The sequence below is a fragment of the Takifugu rubripes genome, chromosome 15 (genome assembly GCF_901000725.2).
Source record: "Takifugu rubripes chromosome 15, fTakRub1.2, whole genome shotgun sequence".
Taxonomy (NCBI): domain Eukaryota; kingdom Metazoa; phylum Chordata; class Actinopteri; order Tetraodontiformes; family Tetraodontidae; genus Takifugu; species Takifugu rubripes.
This window is the reverse complement of record NC_042299.1, coordinates 5340103-5367455: the sequence shown is the minus strand read 5'-3', so window position 1 is coordinate 5367455 and position 27353 is coordinate 5340103. Positions and strand designations below refer to the sequence as shown.

Genomic DNA, 27353 nt, shown 5'->3' with positions numbered 1-27353 from the left:
GCGGCAGATTTAATTGAATTGTGGCCAATTTTCTGGCCCACAGCCAGAGCCACCTCCTCCACACTAAGCACGGAGCCCGCACCCACCTTGACTCCGTGCTTCCTGCTCAAGCCGGTCAACCCGGCGTTGGCCGCCATGACGGCCGCACGCGGTCGGCCGCCACACAAACTCTCACACACACTCCTTAAAACAATATAAACTCGAAACTCACCACAATAAATCAAACTATATATCCAGCATTCACACACATACAAGAAAAGAATAGGAAAAAAAAGCGCTTTCACACCGTTTTTTTCACTCTCTCTCTCTCCCTTCCGCTTGCACTCCTCTCTCACGAAGAAGAAGATGAAGAAGAAGAGAGCATAACTAATGGCATCAAAGATCTGTCCATGGTTTGTTACCATGGATACATGTTTATTAGATATTTCTCCCTATCATAATGATTGATTACAAATTCCTCCCTTTTTTCAATGTTTACAAACGTGAACTTTTTGGTGTTTGAATGGTTTCATAAAGTTGTATTATGTTCATACATTTATGGCTGACGTTAAAATGAAATTGGATGTAATTCCCCTTTCCACCGTTAGGTGACGTGTCCGGAATAAAAATGTTGCTTCCGTCGGAACTTGTGGTGCCTTCAAGTACAGCGTGTATCTGTTCTTTTCTTTTCTTTTCTTTTCTTTTCTTTTCTTTTCTTTTTTTTAAAAAAAAGGGATATGTGGCTTTCATTTTAGTCATTAATAGGCGTTAATCCTTAATCGGCGATATCCTACTTTTACATTTTAATATTTTGTCTCATTCCTGTCAAATAATTCTTAACAAGGAAGGTTGTCTTTGATTTTTCTCTTCTTTACACGTGTGACATACTTTTCTGACCACTTTTATCTCAACTGTTTTAAAACACAGAAAATAAGTTGTATGTAGAATGTACCTACAACAGCGATTTAATGGCGCGAACCAGCCTTCAGATCGAATATCAGATTTCCGAGCAATCAGAAAAGGCATCATTAATTCCCCTTCCACTCTTCGTACAACAAACGCGACTCCCCGAAAGGACCCCCCCCCCCCCCCCCAAGTGGCGGGTCCTGGGGCTCGGTGTAGCAGGAGAGAAGAGGCTGTGTTTGGATTAAGGGCTTGGACTGCCTGCTGCTGAGGAAAACCCACCGCCAGACATCTACTTTTTGTCTCCGGCATCGCAGCATCCGCAGCAGCGCCACCGCTGCGCAGCCTTCAGCCTCACCTGGTGTCCATCCTTCCGCCCGAGGGACACAAACCGTGCCGCAGCACCGAAGGATCGGAACGGCAGGGACGCACCGCAGTAAGTACATGCTGTGACGGGCAGTACAGACGTGATCGATTATTGTTGTTGTTGTTGTTGTTGTTGTTGTTGTTGTAGCAGCAGCAGTAAAAGTAGTAGTAGCTCTAGAAGTAATAGCAGCAGTAGAAGTAGTATCACTAGTAGCATCAGTAGCATTAGTAACACTAGTAGCAGCAGCAATAGTAGCAGCATTAGTAGCACTAGTAGCAGCAGCAATAGTAGCAGTATTATAAATAATATGATGCTGGAATGTTTTGTTAACCTAACAGCTGTTTTGTACCAGGACCAGTTGTGGTTCCATTTCTGTAATAATGCCAATATCTCAGCCCAATGGAATCTTCTCCATCTGCCTGTCAGGTTCTCTCTTCACCCTGAAACGCTGTCAGGAATAAAACCAACACCGTCTTAATCTCCAAGGAGCAGCCTTCGGTGGAAAGAACAGAGATATACAAGAGAGACGAAAGATGGTGAAACTAGGGAGTAACCTCCAAGACAAGGGGGGCAAAGCTGGAAGTGTGGAGGACGGCTTCCAGAATGTGCCCCTCATCACTCCACTGGATGTTAGCAGCCTCCAGAGCCATACACCTGACAAGGTGGGGGTGTCTAAATCTGCTAATCTTTATCTTTATGTTAATGACTCTCTAGGTGCTCGCGCGCACGCACGCACGCACGCACGCACGCACACACAGGCTAAGGTAAACCCTTCCCTCATTCATGTCTTCAGCTGTTTCCCAGCCACGTCCTTTGTTTTTCAGATGAGATTAGGAGACAGATTTGGTACCAGACAGGCTGTCATTTATCATCTCGACATCCCATAGTGACTGCACCGCTGCTCTGTAATCCAGTTACCATGGTGGCAGTGCAACGTGGAGAGCTGATTGTGTTTCCATGGGGTTTAGACAGTCAGCTAGACTGACTGCACATTAAGACAATGAATGGAATTGGACCACAGACATGGCGCTAAGCTAATGTGGCTGCTGCGTTTAAATGTGAGCTACTCATCAGGGTGGAGCTCAGGTGATGCTTATTCTGCTGCATCACAGCTACTGTGTCCCTGGGGGATTTACCGGGACCTGACGCAGCCGCAGCATCACAAGCATTTGTTAGAATTAAATATGTGTCATGGCCAGGCTAACGCTGATGTCACAAGTCTCTTAAAATGCTAAATAGATAGTTAATCGAGATGAACTCAGTTAAACTTGCAGAGCGATTGGAAAAAGAGGCTAAATCCACAACTTTTCTAAAGCAAATAAACGATGGTGTAACTTGAGGTCCAGTAGCATGTAGAATCTCAAACATTAGTTAATCAGAAAAGAAAATAGCTGGAACATAAAGCCATTGTTTACTGCAATCAGCCACCAGGGGGGCGATCAATCTCCATCGCTCCAGTTTTTATGCTAGGAGAGCTCCTGAGAGAGCTTTCATCTATAGCACAATTGGGAACTTTGGGGAATTTTGTTTGTGTCCAACAACAAAGAACAAAACAAGTTGTTTCCAAGAGAAATGATTAATGGTTGGGTATAAAACCCAATATAATCCCATCACTGCTCCCATCCTGCAGGATTAATGCCGCTTTTAGAGACTTGCCATGCAGAAAATTTCACAACACAAAGTCTCTTAAAGGAGGACTGAAATGCTGCTGCTGCCTGTTCAGAGGCTTCATTTTCTAAAATGGGAGGAGGGATCATCTTTTCCTGTTCGGGTCACCTGTTAACAGCAGACACCTCTTCGTCATCATGGTGGTCTGGTGGTCTCGCTCGTGGAGACGGGACCGTGTGTAAGTGACAGGTCATTTCCACGGGGAGCCACCCAACGCTAGGAGCGGGTCATGGTTTGCGCTGTGCCAGCATGGAGGCTCGGGAGCCAAAAATGCCATTTCTGATTTAGAATTCACACAAACGTTTGTGATTTCACACCAGGCATCACTTTAGCAGCTTCTGTGAATGCTTCATCAGCTGTCAGGCTGAGAATTTGTTTTCCTGCCAAGTGAAGCATGAAGACTAGTGACAATATTAATGTTTTTCATCAGACATCAGTGTGGACGACAAGAGTTCAGAAATGTTGAGATAGACTTTCATTTCCCACTCGGGACTATTTGATTACCGTTGTGCTACTCTGAGATCATATTTGGCTACTCGAATGACAAAACTTCTTTTAGCATATAATGCTCCAGTGCACTCTGCTGTGAAGCAACACGCCGTCATCGGTGTAAGTTTCATTTTTTTAGCTCTTTCATATGATGCTTCTGGTTTTGGAGTTCCTCCAGGTTTTCAGATGTGTGTTCTTCCAGAGTGTATTCCTGCCCCTTTCCCAATCCTGATTTATTATTAGGATTTGGATTCATTGTTGTGTTTACCTCCTCACAATGAGAGGTCATGTGACATCAGAACTGACCGCCAGGTGGCGTTTTTAATGAAAAACCCTACAATGACTCAACATCAACTCAGTGCTTATTCATGAGTGGATTGAACCCTTTGACTGTGCTGTTCCTCCTTTCTTTATCCTGCACATTCTTGCATCACCGTAAACGTTTATTTAAGCATTTCCCAAATTACCTTTTTGTCTTGATAAATATGTGAAAGAAAATGTGTAATCGCAATGATTTTAGCTGCTGTTATTATTCTATCTGACCTGAGAACAGCATTAAGCTAAAGCCGAGTCAATTCGGGTCACGTGACCTGATTAGTTCCCCAGATCAGCAGCTCAGTCCCGCTCAGCTTAACAGACCCCCAGATGTTCCCAGCCTGATCCTGCCTGATGATTGCGTGACCTTTCCGCTGCAAGGTTGTTTGTAGGCATCACGTTTAGTCCTCTCGCTCTCTCTCTCTCTTTCTCTCTCTCACACATGCACACACTCACACACACACACGCGCGCGCGCACACACACATGCACGCATAGATTCAAATCCACACAGAACCAGAGCATCCATTGGACAGGCATTGGATTTGATCCTGTCTGGGGAGCTACACGTCCCCATCACTGCAGGATCAAAAGCAACTTGATTGAATTGATTGAAGAAGAAAAAAGAGTCAACAACAACAACAACCACAACAACAACAACACCAAGAGTAGAGGAGGCGGGTGCGACAGAAGAGATAATCGTAGCCCTTTCTTGCTGGGATTAAAGCCAAATTCTCTGTCTGTCGCGTGTCCTCGGGCTGCCCCTTCATGCTCTTCCTTCATTTTCTCCCGAGCCTCACTCAATCTTCATCTCTGGATATTCTTGTTCTCATAAATTAGGGAGGAATTTCAGGCTGGATCTCAGAGACCCTCACATCAGTAATGGATCAATGTGAAGTTGAACCATCATTATCAATTTTTAATTACACAGAAGATGGCAAATTATGCATAATCCATTTCCTAATTTCTCCAACAAGCTTTGACTTTGAAAAGGTTTCTGGAAGTGAGAAGCACAAATTATGTATTTATGAGCAGAAGAACAAGCTGTTAGCACCAATGAGCGCCTTTGTGCAGTTATGGAATCAAAATCCTCACAATCATCATTTCTATTGATTATAGTTTCAATATTGTTGATTAATGAGATGATGGTTAATGGTATTTTCATTTCATCTGTTGGATTACACATAAATGAATGCAAATAACAGCCTCACATGTGTGGACCTACCGCCAGGGTTCCAGAGCAGACATTTGTTGAAGCAGAGCAGCTGAGGTGCTCTACGAGCTGTGAGGCCTTATTTACATGGGATTATGCCTTCAGAATCTGGCCCAATCCATTTAATTCAAACCAACTGGACTCTGCTGAAGATGTAGAACATCTCAAAGGTGACCAAAAGAAATGGATGACAGCTGAATGACCAGCACGGGGGAAGCGGCACGAGGTGACGTTGATCGATAATCTGAAAGTGAAGGGAGGCGGGACTAATGAAGCAGCACTGTTGTTGTGAAATGAGACAAAGGAATAAGACCGTCGAGGCAAGACCAAGGCATTGGTGGGGATCATGACAAGGCCAGCGTTGTCTCCTGGGCCTCAGTGGTCCAATCGAATGCTCTGGCGTCAGTACACCTACTGTGGCCCTCAGCTGTGAGATAACAGCTTCCTGCGGCCCGGTGACAATATTGTTATTCAGATAGCGTTTGTGTGCGCAGCAGTTTCTAGCTTCGTCTCAGAGCAGCTCAGAAGAAACACAATTAGCCACAAGGACACAGAGACATTGTCCCCTTTCTCTCCAATGATATGTCTGTCCCCACACCCCTTCTAGCCAGTGCAGTAATGAGCTGAGTGCTTCTGGAAGAAAATGGAGGGGACTGATTTTTGGGGCATTCCGGATTTCTGATTGTGGTTGTACTCCAATCAATAATCAATCAATCTTTATTTATATAGCGTCTGTTACAATCGAAATTGTTTCCATGTGCTTTACAGAATCCCAGGGCCTGACCCCCAACAAGCAACGGTGCAAAGGAAAAACTCCCCTTTAACAGGAAGAAACCTTGAGCAGGACCAGGCTCATGTAGGGAGACCCTCCTTCTGATGAGAAAGGAGAAGGGGGAGAACAGGTAGAGGAGAGAATAGGTAGAGAACATACACCCTAATAACCCTAATACATTAATTATATTAATTATAATAAACTGCCGGTAGAGCTGAGTGGGTCAGCAGGGTCGGAGGTCGATAGGTCAGCATACAACTATGAAGGCAGCGATACCTGTAGATGAATACGGGGGGGGGCAGATACTACAGAAGATCATCATCACTGATCTACTCGGATTGGAGAGGAGAGGAGAGGAGAGGAGAGGAGAGGAGAGGAGAGGAGAGGAGAGGAGAGGCGAGGCGAGGCGAGGCGAGGCGAGGCAGCCATGACCCAGTGGGGTGACAGAGGCCTGTCAGGTGATCATGTTTCTGGACCCCAGCAGCCCCTCGGCTTATAGCAGCATGACTAAGATGTTAACCTAATAATTAGACGACCCCCTAAGTATGATAATTTGTCTGTCTATGATAGTAACTGGAACTACAGTATTAGTAACAATAAGCTTTTTCAAAAAGGTAGGTTTTAAGTCTGATCTTAAAAGTAGAGATGGAGTCAGCCTCCTGTACCTGGACAGGGAGCTGGTTCCACAGCAGGGCGGCCAGGTAGCTAAATGCTCGGTCCCCCATTCTACCTTTAGACACTCCGGGGACGACAAGTAAACCAGCATTCTGGGAACGGAGCGGTCTATTGGGATGATAAGGTGTCACTAGCTCCTCCAGGTAGGATGGAGCTAGGCGTCTGAGGACCTTATAGGTCAGAAGAAGAATTTTAAAAATTATTCTAAATTTAACGGGCAGCCAATGAAGAGACGCCAGTACAGGAGTAATGTGATCTCTTTTGTCAATACCTGTCAGAACTCTAGCTGCAGCATTTTAGATCACCCGGAGGCTTCTTAAAGAGTTGTTTGGACACCCTGATAATAAAGAATTCCAATAGTCCAGCCTGGAAGTAACAAATGCTGGACTAACTTTTCAGCATCTTGCCGTGTCAGTAGTTTACTTATCTTTGCCATGTTCCCCAGGTGAAAAAAGGCACTTCTAGAGACTGTTTTAATGTGTGAGTTGAAGAATTTGGTCAAAAGTTACTCCAAGATTCCTCACAGAGAGACTAGATGCTAAAGAGATACCATCTAGAGTGATCATGTGATCTAATCTATCCCTGAGAGGTTCAGGACCAAACACCATGACCTCAGTTTTTCCTGAGTTAAGGAGAAGGAAATTTGAAGACATCCATGACTTTATGTCTTTAAGACAGGCTTCACTAACTAATGTGGGAATTATACCTGGGGCACACCTCCTCTGATTTACTATGTTATTTTTCAGGGGGGCAACAGAATCAAGCGTCCTGGCATCCACGCAATGCCATTTAAGTTTTGACCCATGACCACGCACGTCCTGAATTACCTGCTAATTTAGCATTTATTTGCAGCCTCGCTTGTCTGTGCACCCGAGCTTCACATTTCTTCCTCGGTGTTGCTCATCAGCACTGTGGCTACAGAGAGGATGGCGTTGAGGCTCTTCTGAACTTTGACTGCACCTCTTTCTTTTCCATCCTTGTGGTTTTACCTCCTGAGGAAGCTCAAAATATGTGAGGGTTTGTTTGGCTGCATTGCCCCTTGTGCCCCGCTCAGCCGTCCGAGGCTGTTTGAGGTGTGTTGCCATGACAGTACTTGGTCGTAGCGGAACTGCCCCGGCTCCTTTTGTCCCATCTCACTGCAGACAGTTGTTAGTTGGGGATCATCTCAAACTAGCTCCTCAAACACAACAGACAGTTCACTTGAATTTAAATGCAAAGTAATCAAATCTCAGGCTGCTGGAACACATTGGTGACACCCTAACTTTCACGTCCTCACACATTTTTAATAACATTTTAATACCAAAATCTTTGTCACGACACTGTCTAATATATACCCCTTGTTGTGTAGGTGGTGGTGAAAACCCGCACAGAGTACCAGACCGAGAAGAAGAGGCTGAAAGTCCCCAAGGTGGAGGAATTCACCATTAGCTTCACTGATGGGGTATCCGAGAGACTTAAGGTGAGAAAGAGGAGACCTTGCTAAATCTGTTCCACTCTTCCATTTTTCTCTCATGACCTTTGAACCAGAGATGTTTTGATGATTTAAATAACACTCATGCTGAATTTGGGGTTCAGCTGCTGCTAAGCCTCTCCCACCTCCAATTCGCGATTTCAACATCACTGTAACAACACTGTAAACATCCACATCTCCAAGGTAACGGTGACAGAGAGCCAGGCTGAAGCGGGGGAGAATTTAAACCAGAGGCATTAGTCTGGAAGGTTACTTCCGTTCACATGGTGTAAAGGCCTTGTTGGCTTGCCTTGCGCGCAGCCTGTCGGCAGTGTGTTTTCTAAGAAGATAGGTCTGCCATTGATGCTTCAGTAGACTGTTGTCTGGCTCTCTGTTCTCTGGGGCAACATTCATTAATTATATTTACAGGCAGTCACTTTAAGTTTAATAAAAAAGAGTTTGGACAGTAAGAAGCTCCCACAACAACACGTAACCTGCACAAGAACACATGAGGAGTGAGCTGTAGCAAAAATAAACCATAAATTCCATATGTGGTGTAGCTCAGATATGTGAAGCTATACGGCCAACTTCTTTGTTTCCTTTAATCTAAGACTACTTTGGTCAAAACCAACTGGACATGATGTAGTTTTGGCGAACCAGCCATGGCTTCCCTGCTGTCGCTAAAAACTGAAGGATTACCGGTAGTCAAAGTCAGAGTTGGACTCAAACACACCAGGTTAGCTGCTCTACCACCCACCTCTGTCGTGCAGCAGAGTGGGAAGGTGAAGGCAGTCAAGTACTGGTGAGGCGAGAGCCAGAAAATGGAGGATCCTTGCTCTGGTAGCTGTGGTTATACAGGAAGAGAGAGGCAGCACGATGCCACCGGACTGTGATTCACATGTCATGAAATTCAAACAGAGTATTTTGAGCGAGTTTTGTGACTCCGACAGCTCATTAAACACATAATTTATTTTTTGAAACTGACCCTTATGGGGAAGGGAGACACTCAAAATGCTCAAAAGATATGCAAATACCCGGACTGAAGCACTGAAAAAGAACTTTTGCATAATATATCCCCTTTACGAGCCGATGGCCTCTCTGGGGCTCAGATTTCCTCCTCCAAGCTCTGATGATTCAATGTCACATTCACAGTGAATTTGCTTTTTATTAAATAAAAAAAGCCAATGTGTTAAAACCAACAGCAACCACCCACGCTGTGGTTTCCTTCAGTTTTGAGTTTACTGTAATTTGCCTCTTTCCCGCCATCCTCGATACGCATCATCTTTTAGATTAAATCACAAAGATGTTGTTTTCCAGCAGTAATGGCTGAATAACTTGCTGCTTTTCAGTTTTCCTTGAATGTTGCGTCAGACTCTCATGTCATGTCTGGCTTACCACGTCAGCTTCTGTTAGGCTGAAGTGCCGTGGTTTTGTGCAGCCCCTCGCTTCGGTGCGCTCGCTGTGCTAGAGCGGAAGATCTGATTCTACAGATGTGGCCATGTTCCTTATCCTCTCTTCTTCCTCAAAACTACACAGATTGTGTTGATGGATGAAGAACTGGTGGTGTAAAATGTTCTCTAAGAGCTAAGTGCTCCTGCTCTCTTCCAAGGAAGCTTACAAAACGACTGTTTGTGATTCATGTGTGCAGCCAAATGTAGCAGGTTTTGCAAGTGTAGAGCAGAGCAGTATTCGTGGCTGCAGTGGCTTGCGTCACTGTGGAATCTCGTGTTTCAGCTGCTCTTCTGATGTTTCCAGACTCCTCCCATAGCATAAAAAACATGCACATTACTCTGACTGGTGGACTGTTGCTGTGCTGCATGACCTACATTAGGAATTTCAGGTGTCATCACCCAAAAAATAGATTAAATTATAATTAAAGTAAGATAATTATAAGATGGAGGCCTTTAATTTCACTTGGTTCTATTTTCTCTCTGATCTGATTGATCTCAGCAGATGCGACACATCCATCGGTTTCTTCCACCATGAATGATCTGGGGAGGGCACCTTTCCCACTCATTTACCTGCTATGATAAAACAATGCTGTGTTCTTACCATACACTGAACTTTGACCGGTATAATTTTGTCAGATATTAACTGTTGTGTCCTTCAGAAGCTCAGTTCACCCAGCTAACCACAATTTCTCCTCTCTTCTGACGTCCACATTAATATTCAAGCTTTTTACAGAAATTTAGAAGGAAACATTTCTTTGAAGATGTCAGCATAGAAGAGAAGTATTTGGAGGAGAGGAATTGATCGGGCAGGGATTGGGCGGAGCTTGGGTGGAGGATGATGAACGAGAGATTTCTTTCGCATTGTCCACATAATTTCTGGCACATTCGCCATCCAGGAAACATGGTGTAGTTGGCCGGCTCTGCACGGATGCGCTCCACGTTGGCCCTAGACTCCAACACTCACCAGCATGAAGCCTGACGTGCACGCATAAATGCAAGGGGTGTTCTTGACGACTCGCTGACTGCCAGGCTGCACCCACTCGCTGCCAGAGCTGTTATCAATGGGAGGGGATGACATGGTCCAGGAAAATTATACCGTCATTACTGCCGCGTGGCCCCATGATCAGAGCTCTGCTGCAGCCTCCACCTCCACAGTGGAGCCTCTCTCTTTCTCAGGCTGGCTTTAATTACTGTTCTTTTTAAAAAATGCCTGCCTCACTAATAGCGCACGATCTTTGGAAAGAGTGGGTGCTCTGTTGTGCACTGTTGTGTCCTTCAGAAGCTCAGTTCACCCAGCTAACCACAATTTCTCCTCTCTTCTGACGTCCACATTAATATTCAAGCTTTTTACAGAAATTTAGAAGGAAACATTTCTTTGAAGATGTCAGCATCTGGTGGGTGCTCATGCTTGGTAAAACTCCGACATGGATGCTCACTCACAGATGTTCCAGAGCAGTGTGGGAACAATTGATTTACCTTGAGCACCACTCAGAAACCTCTGTGCTGTCCAGACTAAGGCAACATCAGGAGGAGGAGGAGGAGGAGGAGGAGTGGGCCTGTTTCTGTTAGCATCCAACTACTTTATAGATGCTACTTTTCATCCCAATAACATATTGGTAACGAACTGATATTTATGTGCAGAATAGTAACCGGCAAGTTAACCGACTGTTAAATATTAGATCTCTTTTGTGTAAATCCTTGTTAGTACATGACCTGATAGCGGATCATCACATTGATTTATTTTGTCTTACTGAGACCTGGCTTCAGAAGGAGGAGTATGTTAGCTTAAATGAATCTACTCCTCCTACCCATCTTAATTATCATATTCCACTGTTACTGGTCGAGGAGGGGGAGTGGCAGCAATCTATCACTCCAAGTTATTAATTAATCATAGACCAAAATATGGCTCCAGTTCATTTGAAAGCCTGACTCTTGGCATCACCCATCTGAACTGGAAGGCAGAAAAGCCACTTCTGTTTGTAGTTGTATATCGGCCCCCTGCTGGGCCACATTCAGAGTTCCTGTCTGAGTTCTCTGATTTCTTATCTGACTTGGTCCTTAGAACGGACAAAGTCATTATCATTGGAGACTTTAATATCCATGTAGACGTTGTAAATGACAGTTTTAGAAATGGCTTAATTTCATTACTTGAGTCAGTTGGTTTCCTCCAGCAGATAAACCAACCAACTCATAACTTCAACCACACCCTAGATCTAGTTCTGACTTATGGTGTTGAGGTAGAACATGTGTCAGTGTTCCCTCAGAACCTACTTCTGTCAGACCATTCTTTGATCACTTTCACATTTATGATTAAGGATTCTTCTATCCTCAGAACAAGCAAATGTCTTTCAGATAATGCTGTAGCTAAGTTCAAGGAAGTGATCCCTGTGCTAATCCCAGGACCACCGTATGTTTCCCCAGGGATAAATCATTATAATCTTAGCCCTGCTGAGGTTGACTCTATTGCTGAAGGTGCAGCAACCTCACTGAGAATCACGCTTGATTCTGTTGCCCCCCTGAAAAAGAAAATAGTAAATCAGAGGAGGTGTGCCCCCTGGTATAATTCACATATCAGGACCCTCAAGCAGAAAGTGCGAAGACTGGAAAGGAAGTGGCATTCTTGTAAAATAGACAGCTATCATGTAGCCTGGAAAGACTGTCTATTAGTTTGCAAAAAGGCCCTTCGCAAGGCTAGAACAGCTTATTTTTCTTCTTTAATTGAGGAAAATAAGAGCAACCCCAGGTTTCTTTTCAGCACTGTGGCCAAATTAACTAAGAGTCACAGTGTTTTAGATCCACGTATCCCTTCTTCCCTTAGTGGTGAAGACTTCATGAGCTTCTTCACTAATAAAGTTCGAGCTATCAGAGAGAAAGCTAACCAGGCCATCCCAACAACTGGACCATCACCAGATGTGACTGTGGGAACATACAGGGTCTCCAACGAGCCCTTAAACTCCTTCGGCCCTATATATTTTTCTGAGGCGTCATCGCTAATTAAGAAATCCAAGACCACCACGTGTCTTTTAGATCCCATCCCAACACACCTGTTGAAGGATGTTTTACCATTGATAGGCAGTTCTATCCTGAACCAGATCAATGGTTCTTTAGTGTCAGGTTATGTACCCCGGTCCTACAAGGTGGCAGTGATTAAGCCGTTGCTTAAAAAAACCATCACTGGATCCTGACGTATTAGCAAATTATAGGCCAATATCCAACCTTCCTTTTATCTCTAAAGTTCTTGAGAAGGTGGTGGTGACTCAGTTACTGGAGCACCTGCAGAGGAACAGCCTGTTTGAGATGTTTCAGTCAGGCTTTAGAGCTCATCACAGCACAGAAACAGTACTTCTTAAAGTTACGAATGATCTTCTCATAGCTTCAGATCATGGACTGGTCTCTATGCTGGTTCTGCTGGATCTCAGTGCTGCTTTTGATACAGTTGATCACAGCATCCTGTTACATAGACTGGAACATGTGATTGGGATTAAAGGGACAGCAATAGACTGGTTTAGCTTCAGACCTGTCTTAAAGACATAAAGTCCTGGATGTCTTCAAATTTCCTCCTCCTTAACCCAGGAAAAACTGAGGTCATGGTGTTTGGTCCTGAACCTCTCAGGGATAGATTAGATCACATGATCACTCTAGATGGTATCTCATTAACATCTAGTCTCTCTGTGAGGAATCTAGGAGTAACTTTTGATCAAAATCTCTCCTTCAACTCACACATTAAATTAGTCTCTAGAAGTGCCTTTTTTCACCTGAGGAACATCACAAAGATTAGGAAGCTACTGATGCGGCATGATGCTGAAAAGTTAATTCATGCTTTTGTTACTTCCAGGCTGGACTATTGTAATTCTCCCCCCCCCCCCCACCACCCCCCCTCCTTCTTCTCCTTCTCCCTCTCCTCTCCTCTCCTCTCCTCTCCTCTCCTCTCCTCTCCTCTCCTCTCCTCTCCTCTCCTCTCCTCTCCTTCTCCTTCTCCTTCTCCTTCTCCCTCTCCCTCTCCCTCTCCCTCTCCTCTCCTCTCCTCTCCTCTCCTCTCCTCTCCTCTCCTCTCCTCTCCTCTCCTCTCCTCTCCTCTCCTCTCCCTAACATAGCAGATGATGAAATTATTTACAATTATACCACATCTGCTATACATCACCACAGAAATGGTGCCTGAAAGTGTCAAGTAGCTGGTTTTAGCCTGTTTTAGTGATCTCAAAACTTCAGTCGCTACCACAGCATTTGCATTAAATTTCAGTATTTTAATATTGTTTGGGGCAGATCTGATCAATTGGAAGAGATGAGAGATTGAAAGGACAGACTTTCATTGCATGGTAATGTATTTCCTCCTCTCACCATGGAAATGCTCCATCAAAAACAACCTGGCTTTGATCTTTTCATCTTAAGCCTAATAAAGTCAACTCCCATGATGCTCTCTGTGAATATGACCCTCTGCTTTTCACCATCCAGTGTTTTCTTCATTGAGTCCAGATGCTGGTAAATCGCTTCCTCTGACAATGTTTTTGTGATTTGACATTAACAAATCCAAACGTTTTTTTAATGGAATAAAACCAGCAAAGTTAGCGTCCTGCAGGGCAGTAGGAAGTGCAGCCTTTCCCAATAATCTGGTTTCCCTTTAAAACACAAGGAAAACAGTCACGCTCGCCTCTCCCCACTGAGTCATATCCTGTTCCAACAGCGTTTAAAATCAACTCATTCAGGTAGAAAAAAAATGATGTGTCACCAAACCTTTGATTGGTCTCCATGGAGACAGGGCTTCACTCACACACTGTCATAATTAGAGTGGATAACAGGGTGCCGTGCTGTATTTCTCCCCCCTGCACTCGGGTTATTATCAAGGCTTTAGTGCTTCAATAACTGTACATATTTCTACAAACACACGTTTAAAAGCTCGCTGAGCTTGGCCGAAGCAGCTTGTTTTCAGTGTTTGCATGTGTCCCCCTGTTCAGTGCTGAGGAACTCTGTAGTTTCCATTTGTTCCACTTTGTAAAATCTCCCCAACCTGCACATTTATATTCAGCTGTGCAGGTTGAGGCTCCTGCAATTGGCTCAAGGACACAACAGAATCAAACCTGTGACCTTTTAGTTATCAGCTGGGCTTCCAAAGCCCTTTTCCCCAGGCTGGGATGCTAACACCCACCTCAGTAATGTGGGAATTACAGACGTGCTTTAAGAGGATATTTAATTTACATTTGAGCTGTTTGGTCCCAAACTGGATTGCTCAGTCATGTGGTGAGTGGTTGAGCTTGGCGGGACACAAGCCATCACCTGAGCAGAAGCCAGCATGTGTTTCAGAGCGAACCACAGGAAAGGCTCAGAGGTGTCAAACCTAAATACTCGCTGGGCCAAAATTCAAAACTGGGACAAAGTTGGGGGCCAACATTGATATTTATTGGAAAAAATCTTGCCTCAGATATAACGATCAACCTTTTGATATGGACCCAAACTGGTTTCACTTAACAAATGAACTTCAAACAAGCAAAGCTTAACACTATACAATATATAACTTAACATTGCACATGTGCAAAATTCAAATTCAAATTCAAAACACATCACTGGCATTAGTTTCTTAGATAAACATTGGATGACTCTTTATTTGCAGCCTTCTGAATTAAATTTCAACAGTAATCTTTTTCCACAGGCTAATAATAACTGCAATGTTTTTTCATCTCTTTCTGGTGCCTTTGAGTCATGTCCAGGTCCTTGTGCTTGTTTTGTTGTTGCGTGTCATAATGTCATCTGATGTACTGTACTCCTTGTTCTCCACATTGGCTCCACATACAAGACAGACAGGTCTGTCTTTTACATATGTAAACAGATATTCTACCTCCCACTTTTCCAGGGGAGTGCAGTGCTGGTATTAGCATTAGCCTATAAGGTCACTGTTATTATTTCTTTGTGGGTTTTCTTGGTGTTTAGCAAAACAATTTGGTGCATTTCTGCCACCAACTAATATGGAGTGTGGATTTTTGCACAAAAACACCAGTAGAGCATTCTGGGATAGCAGCACATTATGCAATAATACCTGGAGGCCAGCTCTAATAGTCATTTGGTATGGCTTCACAGGCCAAATATAATTACACTGCAGGCCAAATTTGGCCCACGGACCAGAGTCTGACACCTATGCTGTAGGTCCTGAGATGGGACGGAAAATGAAATGAAACAACGCCTGCTTTAGGCAGGTGGAGGCAGAAGGATGGAGCCATGACTGGACAACTGCAGCCAATTACAGCTTTTACAGTCTGATTTGATTGTCTTTCTCTATCACGGCCAACCACTCACTGAGGTTGAACAGGCAGAACCCTTGAGCAGAACAATTTCTTTAGGAGTCAACTCAGTTGTTGGCTGGATTTACTCTCTCATATTTCAATTCAAACACATGAACCAGGTTAAAATAGACCTCATGTGTCTCTTATGCTCCGAAACTTGTGCTTGTCAGTTCAACTTTAATGTGCGCTAAGAGGAGGGTGCTTGTTTTCTACACACTTTTTTTTAACCCTCCATCAACAGAAATGACATGTTTCCTGACTGACCTGACCTGACTGAAGTTTATGTACCGTAATAATGCTTGATGGTACAACCGATAGCTGTTAGGGACACATAGCTGATGAGCTTCTGCCTGCTCATCTGGATCAGGATGATGCCGTGTGTGTGTGTGTGTGTGTGTGTGCGCGTGTGTGTATGTGTGTTGGAGAATCAGTTGCTGCACCTTTGTCTGTGTGATGACCCCTTCATCTTTTGCTGCAGATTGTGAACTTTTCAGAAAGTTCCGACTGAGCTGTCTGAACTTTTTCAAAAAAACTGTGGGTGGGTGAAGCTTTTCTCTTTAGAGCTCCGCCTCATTTACTGCTCCATGTGTCACACAAATGTCGGCTCGATCCCTAGTCTCTGTCAGCGGCGCAGACCTGGAGGGGGACATGTGAGCCAAATGACTGTTTACTCTGTGGCAGGACTCCTGGCCTCATTCCCGCTGTGCTCAAGAGTTACATGTGGTGCATGGAAAGGATGAATTGAAAGTGATGGTGCCCCCCACATGGAGCAAAAGACCTCAGATGGAAGGGTGGCAGACATGATAGGACTTAAAAAGAGGCCTAAGGATAAAGCCCTTCACAACATGGCAACAAGTGGTTGTTCGTGTTTATTCAGACTGAAACATAAAACAGGAGACCTCTAGGATGCTTGAGGGTCAAGACTTGGTTATAAGTTTCACTTTATTGGGTTTGGGTTAGGGTCCAGAATGCTCTGTGATTCTGATGACAAGGGTTAGGTTCAGGGTAAGGGTTAGAATCAGGGTTGGGATCAGGTTCGGGGTCAGGGTCAACGTTAGACTCAGGTTCAGGGTTAGGATCAGTTTTAGGGTCAGGGGTAGGATCAGGTTCAGGGTCAGGGTTAGGATAACGATCAGGTTCATGGTCAGGGCTAGGTTTAGGGTTAAGTTTATGGTTAGGGTCAGGGTTAGGATCAAGTTCAGGATCAGGTTCATTCTATTCTGAACCTTATGAACCTCCACCAGTTTAGATCCACTCTGCCATTGGCTGCTTTTAATCACTTTTACACACTGAAGATACATTTGCTTATTAAGTCCGTCATGTCTTGAAGGTTTCTTTGGAATTTCTGACAGCATTAATTTGCACAAGAACACCACTGAGCTCCTTCTTAAACATGTCACCTTTGTATTTATATTGGTAACATAAAGATCTTCTCTCTGCTGGATGCTTCCTGATTCAAGCTGAATATTCGGGAGGTTGAGAAACTTGATTTCTCAACTGACCCTGAAAGTATAACAAGTAGAAACGTTATATGTCATTAAGTTTCATCAGAATAATCAACACTGACGATCCTGTCACGAAGGTTGATAAATATATTCATGTTGCAGACACATGATGGATGTTTAAGTCATTTAAACATGGTGGCGTAACACAAGCCTCCACGGATTTGCAGCGTTACAAAGTACCTTTGAAGTGGCTAAAGATCTTTATGAATTCAGGTGTATTTTAAGCATTGTTGAATCCTTTTTCTACTAATAAACATCAAAGATTCATAGAATTGTGCTACATTTTTGTTTGAAAAACATGTTATCCAAGTGGAAAAATGGTTCCATCCTAAACAGCAGAGAAACCTTGTGGCATTTTAAGGATTGCCTTCGAGCAGCATGCGACCATAGTGTCTATTACGGACACTCCCAGGCTGACCATCTGTGTTGTCCCCCAGGTCACCATTCTGATCATCCTGGCCCTGTCCTTCCTCGCCTGCATCGTGTTCCTGGTGGTTTACAAAGCCTTCACCTATGACCATGCCTGCCCAAACGGATTCATTTACAAGGTGAGACTGACCTTGTTAGGATTCGTTTAGGGTTAGGGTTAGGGTTCGCCTTTTTGGCAGAACAACTGGAAATGGTATCACTTTGAGGTTCACATTCATTAAAGGTAAAATATAATGAAATACCCTTGATCCCTGTTGGTTGGTGATAAATTCTATACGTACACAAAATTAGTTAAATCAGATGCACATGGTGTAAAAGAAGCTCTGTGTTAGGAGCAGTTGTACCAGGACCCGAAAGCAGGCAGCACACAGTGGAGGGTGGTGTCCGAAAAACTTTTATTGGAGGCAACAGGCAAAGGAACGATCCACAAGAGGCATCGAGACCTCGGAAGAATCCAGCAAACAGTCCATGGGGGAAACTCACCACGATAGTCCAAATCACAGTAGGCAAAAGCACAAAGAGTCGGGGTTTCGAGTAAGGGACAAAACATTCCAACACTGGCAAACAGGAGTGCAGACTTTAAATAGGGTACTAGATTACTAGATTACTGATTACTGCGGCTCCAGCTGCTGCAGGGGAGAAGCTCCATTACGCCCCCTGCAGGAAGAAAACCGTAACCAACCTCCCAGAACCCAACACTCTGATGTCAGTCCGACTTTTAAAGTGTCTTTGGAGCATCCCAACATTCTCTGTGATCACAGAGCATTAGCTGTGTCCAAGTAACCCCTTTGTCCTCTGTATCCTTGCTTTGATCTGTAGGAAGTGCCATCTTTGATGTGGCGGGTGTTCCATCATTAAAGTAAAAAAAGTTCTGCAGTTTATAATTTCTGTAACAGAAAGAGGGTGAAAAGTCAAGCGATTATAAACCACCGCTACCAGTGATTTTGTTGGTAGGAATGTAATCAAGTGTAATTTCATCCTCATAACTGTTAAACTCTGTTGATTTTAGATTAATTAGACTTCCTGTCAATTTGACAATAATTGCTCCTGATCCCTATTCTGCATCTGATGTCAGAGAATAAAGTGGCTTGTGGTTCAGGCGGCGCTCCTTCCTGGCGTGTTCGTAATTCCACTGCGAACCTCTCAATTTGTCAAAGGTCACCTTTGAAGTCGGTGTGAAGTCTGGACAAATCGGGTCATAATATGTGGGGCAAAATCTGCTTCCATCCCACATGCTCTGCAGGGACCTGACAGAGGTGTTATTACCAGCACAGCTGCACTCTCATGTCCAAATACATGCAGACTCTTACAGCGTTTGAGCACCACTGGGTTTTCTGTGATGCAATAAAAGACATTACAGCGATTAAATCCTTGCTCTTGTTAAATGTCCACTGAAGTTTCGCAATTTTCAATCTTCACTAATTGTATCTTTTGATATAAATCTAAACTTGTAAACCTAAAATAAATATTAGAAAGAAATGAAATACTATAAATAAAAAGAAACTAAATATGTTAGATCTGCTCTTTCATACAGAATCTTTAGTAAAACAGTGGTCTAACTGGTGCCTGTAGGTGACCCAGCAGCCAGATCCACTCATCTTTTGTTACTTAGGTTAAGGGTTTGAATCCATGCTTGGAAGCATGTTCCTTCCTGGTGTTTGTCATTCTTGTTCTTCCTTCTCTTCCTCGCAGCACAAGCGGTGTATCCCGGCCTCTCTGGAGGCGTACTATGCGGCTCAGGACGCCAACTCCAGGGGCCGCTTCTACACTGTGATCAGCCACTACAGCATGGCCAAGCAGACCACCTCTCACTCCATTTCCCCCTGGCTGCCGGGTGGGGCAGGGGGACAGCAGCACGACGCCAAGCCTCCGAGCGGCGAGAGCCACTAAGCTGATTGAGGGATATTGTAACAGGCGCAGACCGTAGTCAAATATAGAAATTAGAGGCAAAAAAGACACAAACAGCTCCATCTTTATGCTAAAAGGTGAAAACATGCATGCAGCTGTAAACACAAGCAAAAGATGAGTGATATTTAGATTTTACTTGTTGCCTATTTATGTGAATAATCTCCTCTAGAGGGACATTCAGCTCATCATCATCTGCTGATACAGACACACTTTTATTTTTCTGTTCATTTATTGACCTGGTTAATTTATTTATTTATTTAGCAACATATGGATTTGTACACTAAGTGATGTTATCAAACAACTGTACGGACACACCTGTCTGCTCAGCTTCCTCTTTGAGAGAATCTCTGTAAGGTCTACACACTGTAAAAATGAAAGTGGTTATTTTAACTTCTAAGCAATTAAACTAGTGCAGATTGACTAAAACCTTAAATATTAGTCAGATTTCATCCACGTTTTCCTTTTAAGTTAAATGGTAATGCCAAAGCAGCTAGAGCATTTTAAACTAACGGCTTTGTTTTTTGCAGTGCACAACGGTGAACTTTTTGGTTTCTTTGGACTTTCCTGCCTTTCTGGGGTTTCTTTAGCCATGTAAACTTACATGAACATGAAAATGGCTTAACATAATCTGAAAAACCTGTCAGTATAGTCACAGATCCTGTCTGAAATCACCAGTTGATTGAATTTTCTCACCTTCGGTGACATTTCCATATGCTTTGCTATAGATGATAAAGCTTCTATTGTGACCTAAGCTGTACATAACAGGCTAGTTTTTGTGCTTATGTGTGTGTGTGTGTGTGTGTGATGTAGTAGCTTTTCTCCAATTAGCTCTTCTGTTTTTTACTGGCTGCCTGTTCCTGCAGCCATCGGTCTTGTAATTGTGCTGAAGGAATGTTTAGGCAGACGTGTGTCCAAGTCATTATATTCTGCTGTGTTCTGTTCATAGATGAGCTACGGCTCCTCAGCCAGGTTTCATCCCCCTCTCCTCAGTTTTCCATCCCGTTACATCTGTTGTCAGGAGTGCTTTTACAAGATCTCGTGATATTAATAGTGGACATGTAGCGATGATTTGATGTAAGTGCTCTTCTCTGAATTTAAAATAAGGAATTAAAAGAAGCTGTGACCTGTGTGCGTCCGTGCTGTTTACTGTGCACTTTATTGTGAAAGGTATAGTATTCACTCAGATTCTCAATCACTCCAGTTAGTTGTTGTCTGCCAGTATGATTAACATCTGCATGAATAGATTGCTACTAGTCGTATAGCACACAGGTTTTCACCTCTAATAAAACCTGACCTTTCTCGGATGCTCCATTCCCAGTCTGAAATGAAATGGTTTCCTAATGATTGCTCCTTTTGCTCCCTCATTTCAAACTGAATGGAGTCCTCCACAGGGGCAGATGGCCGCTCATGCTAAGGCGCTTTGCTCACAGTTTTATGAATAAAAGCCTTAAACAGAGAACCAGCTGATGTTTTATCTGTGCAACAGCTGGTTGCCCTGTTACAGAAAAACTCAAACACTTGTCCGAAAGGAACACGGGGCAATTTGGGCTTAAAGACTTAAGTCTCGATGGCAAAGTTCAGCTTTTTAAAAATGAGATTGGTGAAAAGACAAATGAACTCCTTTATTAGGCGTCATAATTAAAGTAAAAAATAGCCTCCAGTGGGATAATTCCTGATAAATTTCCACAGTGACGTGTTTTTTTTTGCTCCAGACAACTTACAGGAGTTTCTTCCAAGTTTGCAGATGGTGGAGGAATTAAGGGAAGATGTAGAAGAACATCTAAAAGCTTTGTTTTGACTGGCCTACTGGGAAATTAATGCTGTTCAGAAATGAACCTCCCATGTTTCCATAGTAGGCCAGAATACAAAATCTTGTCATTGTTTTCTGTACATACATTACATAGATGATACATTAAAAACTCTTTAATTTTAAAATAATGTTACTGCTAACACCCCTGTGCTGAAAAAGCTCATGGATGAAGTCGTTCTGTTCCCTGGGGGCCACTGTAGGTTGAGGACAGTTCTTGCAAACTATATTCCCACCACTGTGTGTTTCTCACACACTGGACCCTGAAGCTATGACACAGGCTACATGAAAGCAGATTCATCAACTCTCATCAGCTGGTGTGGAGGTACAACAAGATGAGGCAGGACTTTGTCTTTTGGCAATGATTAATCAGTTCTCAATGGTGGCACCTCAAGGTTTCTACGTAGCCAAGGCTGTGGTGGAAACCACAATCAAAAGTCAACTTGAAACATGCAATAGAGAAGGAACAGTGTAACCTCCTGCCTTCTGTATGAGTTTAACTTCACGCCTCTCGTCCCCTACTGCCAGCTAAAGGCTGCTTCTCAGCACACAATCCTCGGAGGTGTGGAAGAGAACAACAGAGGGAGGGAAAATGGAAGACGGACTCACAGCTAATCAGGTAAAAGAAAGAGAAGAGATGAACTTTTACTGGAGTCGCATTCAGACCTGGAAACACCATTCTCCTGTTGTAGAGGCAGTTCTGTGACGGTGTACCCTGCTGTAGCAAATCAAATCAATCTTTATCATATCAATCTTTATTTATATAGCGTCTTTTGCAATCAAAATTGTTTCAAGGCGCTTTCCAGAATCCCAGGGCCTAACCCCAGACAAGCAACAGTGGCAAGGAAAAATTCCCCTTTAACAGGAAGAAGCCTTGAGCAGGACCAGGCTGATGTAGGGGGACCCTCCTGCTGATGGCCGGCTGGGTAGAGAGACAGGAGAGGGGGGAGGAGAGGGAGAGGATAGAATGGAGAGGAGAGGAGAGGAGAGAGGAAACCCTGACCCAGTGGGGTGACAGAGGCCTGTCAGGTGATCATGTTTCTGGACCCTGGCAGCCTTGGCCTATAAGAGCATAAGCTAAGATGTTAACCTAATGATTAGACGACCCCCTAAATATGATAATTTGTCTGTCTATGATAGTAACTGGAACCGCAGAATTAATAACAATAAGCTTTTTCAAAGAGGTAGGTTTTAAGTCTGATCTTAGTAGAGTAGAGATGGAGTCAGCCTCCCGTACCTGGACAGGGAGCTAAATCCATAGCAGGGGGGGCCTGGTAGCTAAATGCTCGGCCCCCCATTCTACTCCTAGAGGCTCTGGGAACCACAAGTAGACCAGCATTCTGAGAGCGGAGCGGTCTATTGGGCTGGTAAGGTATCACTAGCTCCTCCAGGTAGGATGGAGCTAGGCCTCTGAGGACCTTGTAGGTCAAAAGAAGGGTTTTAAAAATTATTCTAAATTTAACGGGCAGCCAATGAAGAGACGCCAGTACTGGAGTGTCAATACCTGTCAGAACTCTGGCTGCAGCATTTTGGATCAGCTGGACGCTTCTTAAAGAGTTGTTTGAACACCCTTATAATAAAGAGCCCAGCCTGGAAGTAACAAATGCATGGACTAACTGTTTAGCATCATGCTGCATATCAAGAGCAACTGAATTACTGAAGTGGATAGTTTCCTGTCTTTCCTCTGCGATCAGTCAGGTGATAAAGTGATGCACGTGAGCCAAAGGTCTTTGCTCAGATTGTTGACATTTGAATTCAGCTTAATTAAAGTCTGATACGAAAGTTGCTGTGGGCAGCGTTGACCTTTGAGGTAATGAAGAGACTGGAGAGTCCATTAGAAAGCCTTTTTAACAGCGTCATTTGTTGTACCAGACCCTGTTCCACAAAAGGCTAGATGTTATGGTGGAGCCCAGAGAGTTCCGCCATTAAAAGCTATGGAAATGTTAATAACGGCGCTAACGAGTTTGATTGCTACTGTTAGGAGCTACATTTTCTGCTAAATTAGATTGGGACAGAACAAACAATAAAACACAGAAAAAAGAGAGAATCATTATCATTATTAATATAGTATTGAGCAATAAATATGGAAGTCAGTGACCTGCACTGATTTACGACATCTGCACTATTAAATCACATTTTGTGTCATTTGCAAAGAACATGTGGTTGACACACTTGAGCAGACTTGCAACACTCGTTTTAGTTATTATAAAGATATACTTTGTGTAATTTATCATAAAACTAGAAATATGAATAACCATGCAAGATGATTGATTGTTTAATGCTAATTTTAAAATCAAATAAGAGCAAACTGCAGATATTTACCTCATTTACTCTCAAAGAAAAATACAGCATAAATCATATTCCTGACTTTGCATTTAAAAATGGAAAGGATTTTTTTTGTTTTCTTTGATTTGATTTAAATTACATATTTTTTTCCCCCCAAAAGTAAATATCTCTGATGATTACATGTTTAGGATCTTTAGGTTAACTATAGCCATAGCCAATACATTGGCACTAGGGAGAAAAACATGTAATCACACACACACACACACACACACACACACACACACACACACACACACACACACACACACACGTACACACACACACAATCTCACTCACAATCTCACTCACTCACTCACTCACTCACTCACACACACACACACACACACACACACACACACACAGGTATGTTTCTCCCAGTGAAACTGGGGCAATGGGATAATCTCCAGTCAGATGACAGGCATATTTAGGAATGCACTCTTTGCTACATTGGAGCAAGAGAGAATGGGATTAGCATATGAAGGATTAATCCCAAATTTATAAGATGTCGGCAGGTTCCCTCTTCCTTCTGTGAAAGAGAGATGCTTCACTTGTAGTTGTGATGCCTTTGCACTGGTAACTGTTCAAAGCTGAGCTAAGTAAGTCAGTAAGTAAGTCAGTAAATCAGTAAAGTTTTTGATTTTCTTCTTTGTAAACTTGAGTAACCAGTCCGCAAACAGTAAAAGTGCAAGCATAAAAGGTGCATCTGGTCCGTTGGTCCACATCTAGTTATGAACCCTGATCCAAAGGAGGAGTTCTACTGTCAACCAGAGGAGTCCAGAGGATGTTCATCCATCCACCTGATGCTGGCCAAGGGAAGCATGATAGTAAATTTCAATTGTTTTTTGGTTTTGATGGATGCAGAGTTTGTGTTCATGGTTGTTCAGTAGATCCACCACGAGAGGATTCAGAGGGCTCCCTGACAATAGATCACCCTCTCAAGCACTTTGCCTGTACCTGAACCTCTCAGGAGGAAGTCAGACAGTCCTCGGCAGAAGGACTTGGATGAGGTTTTGATCAGCCACAGAACCAAAACACAAGAATCAGCTGTTTCCTCTTTGCGTTGGACCTCTGGTGTACTCACACTCATTCTTCTGAAGGTCACCAGGTCACCGCCTTGTGGGTTCTTATCGAGAATGCTGTGATGTCCTCCCAGGGGTCCCAGCACTTGGGAGAGTTAATATTTGATATCATGATGTCTTATCTCCTCTTCAAAAATGTTTGAATAGATCAGAGATGTTCTCCATAAAATAAAGTTTGTGTGTGTGTGTTGCTCAGGCTCTCTCTCTTGTTCCACCTGGTCCCCAACTCACAGAGAACGGTTACTTTCTCGCTGATTGATTAATAGAACACCAATGCAACACAAAGCTAATGGAAACATGTTACATCATAAATCTAAACTAAATTAGGTTGAGGTTGAAAAGACTTCTAAATTCATTTTATACCAATTAGTTTCCCAATCAGATGAGTGAATTTGCAGGAACAATTGCTACCAAAGAAAGTTTTCACTTAAACCAAACTAATTTCCTCGCACCGTTAACCTGGCAAATCACTGATGGAGCTCCAACTTGTGTTGTCTTTGTTCAGACGGTCACGACACAATTACACCTCTCCGTTGTCAATATCCAGACCTGATGCTACAACATCTAAGCAACTCTTTACTGTCACAGAGGGGCCACGAACGCAGCAGCAGATCTGAAACACACAATCAATCAATCAATCAATTTTTATTTATAAAGCGTTTTTTACAATCAAAATTGTTTCTAGGCGCTTTCCAGAATCCCAGGGCCTAACCCCAAACAAGCAACAGTGGCAAGGAAAAACTCCCCTTTAACAGGAAGAAACCTTGAGCAGGACCAGGCTGATGTAGGGGGACCCTCCTGCTGATGGCCGGCTGGGTAGAGAGAGGAGAGGAGAGGAGAGGAGAGACGAGACGAGACGAGACGAGACGAGACGAGACGAGAGGAGAGGAGAGGAGAGGAGAGGAGAGGAGAGGAGAGGAGAGGAGAGGATAGGAGAGGAGAGGAGAGGAGAGGAAAGGAAAGGAGACGAGAGGTAGAGGAGAGAATAGGCACACATAGTCCACAGAGTATATAGAGAAATATATTATATATAGTAAAGTAGGTTGCCGGTAGGATTAGGTTGAGTGGGTCAGTGGGGTCAAAGGTCAATGTGCAGCTCTCTCAGGGGGACCCTCCTGCTGATGGCTGGCTGGGTAGATAGAGAGGAGAGGGGGGAGGACAGGTAGAGGATAGAATGGAGAGGAGAGGAGAGGAGAGAAACACATACAGAGCACAGAAACACATACAAAAATACACTATTTATGCAAGCCGCCGGCCGAGTGGGTCAGCGGGGCTGGAGGTCATCATGCAGCCCTGAAGGCGGCGATACCTGTAAATGAATACAGAAGGGGGAAGGGGGGGTGGGGGCAGAAAAACTACACAAGAATCAGCATAACTAGTCTACTTGATGAGGAGGAGAGGAGAGGAGAGGAGAGGAGAGGAGAGGAGAGGAGAGGAGAGGAGAGGAGAGGAGAGGAGAGGAGAGGAGAGGAGAGAGGAAACCCTGACCCAGTGGGGTGACAGAGGCCTGTCAGGTGATCATGTTTCTGGACCCCGGCAGCCTTGGCCTATAAGAGCATAAGCTAAGATGTTAACCTAATGATTAGACGACCCCCTAAATATGATAATTTGTCTGTCTATGATAGTAACTGGAACTGCAGAATTAGTAACAATAAGCTTTTTCAAAGAGGTAGGTTTTAAGTCTGATCTTAAAAGTAGAGATGGAGTCAGCCTCGCGTACCTGGACAGGGAGCTGGTTCCATAGCAGGGGGGCCTGGTAGCTAAATGCTCGGCCCACCATTCTACCCCTAGAAACTCTGGGGACCACAAGTAGACCAGCATTCTGAGAGCAAGCAGACTATTGGGCTGGTAAGGTATCACTAGCTCCTCCAGGTAGGATGGAGCTAGGCCTCTGAGGACCTTGTAGGTCAAAAGAAGGGTTTTAAAAGGTTATTCTAAATTTCATGGGCAGCCAATGAAGAGACGCAGGTACAGGATTTATGTGATCTCTTTTGTCAATACTTTCAGAACTCTGGCTGCAGCATTTTGGATCACCTGGAGGCTTCTTAAAGTGTTGTTTGGACAACTGATAATAAAGAATTACAGGCTTCCACAAGACAGTTTTTGTACTATTATGCAGCGATGGAGACTTTAACACTGAGGAGCCCTGCAGACACATTAATAGACTCCACAATGCTGCATGAGGCATAATTTCAGTTGTGAATAACCAAAGTAAATATAGACTCTTTCATTCATTCTTCACTCTCTGGCATAGCTGCTCTTATACATCAAAACACCTCAACAATAATCCTGCAAAATGGAGGTGGAATTAACATATGAAAGGCTGGTGTGATGAGCAGCAGATCTCCACAGAGCACCGTGTCAGAGGCTAAAGCAGACACTCAATCAAACAGGAAGTCCTGGAAAAAAAATGGGATTATGAAGAGATCCTGGAAACAAAGACATCAACAGTACTGTTGATATTTAAGCTTCTTCTCCACCAACATTTTCAGGAATTTTCATTTAGGTGGCTTAAAAAATCCTGGTAATTTATGCGGTTTGGTTCCACAACAAGTCAAAATGTATTCAAGTCAGGCCAATGACGTACAGAGCTGCACCCACTGCAAGTGTCCCTCTTAGAACAGTCCTGGCTGTGTGTGGACCATTCTTCCATGGATGCAGTTGTTTTATGCTGCTAACAGCAGCTAACTCAAAGTCCCTCTTAATTTCTACCACTGCAAACGTTGCTCCTACAAGCCCGGCCTGATC

General features: G+C 43.7%; 1 protein-coding gene across 1 annotated transcript; it reads left to right on the top strand.

The window, feature by feature from the left end:
* Positions 1–1056: 1056 nt before the first annotated feature.
* nsg2 (neuronal vesicle trafficking associated 2) lies at positions 1057–20525 on the top strand. The gene is made up of 5 exons (XM_003970794.3): positions 1057–1318; positions 1676–1911; positions 7728–7838; positions 17495–17605; positions 19179–20525. Exons 2-5 carry the CDS (start codon positions 1783–1785, stop codon positions 19374–19376), a joined length of 549 nt encoding a protein of 182 aa, XP_003970843.1. The 5' UTR covers positions 1057–1318; positions 1676–1782; the 3' UTR covers positions 19377–20525.
* Positions 20526–27353: the final 6828 nt, after the last annotated feature.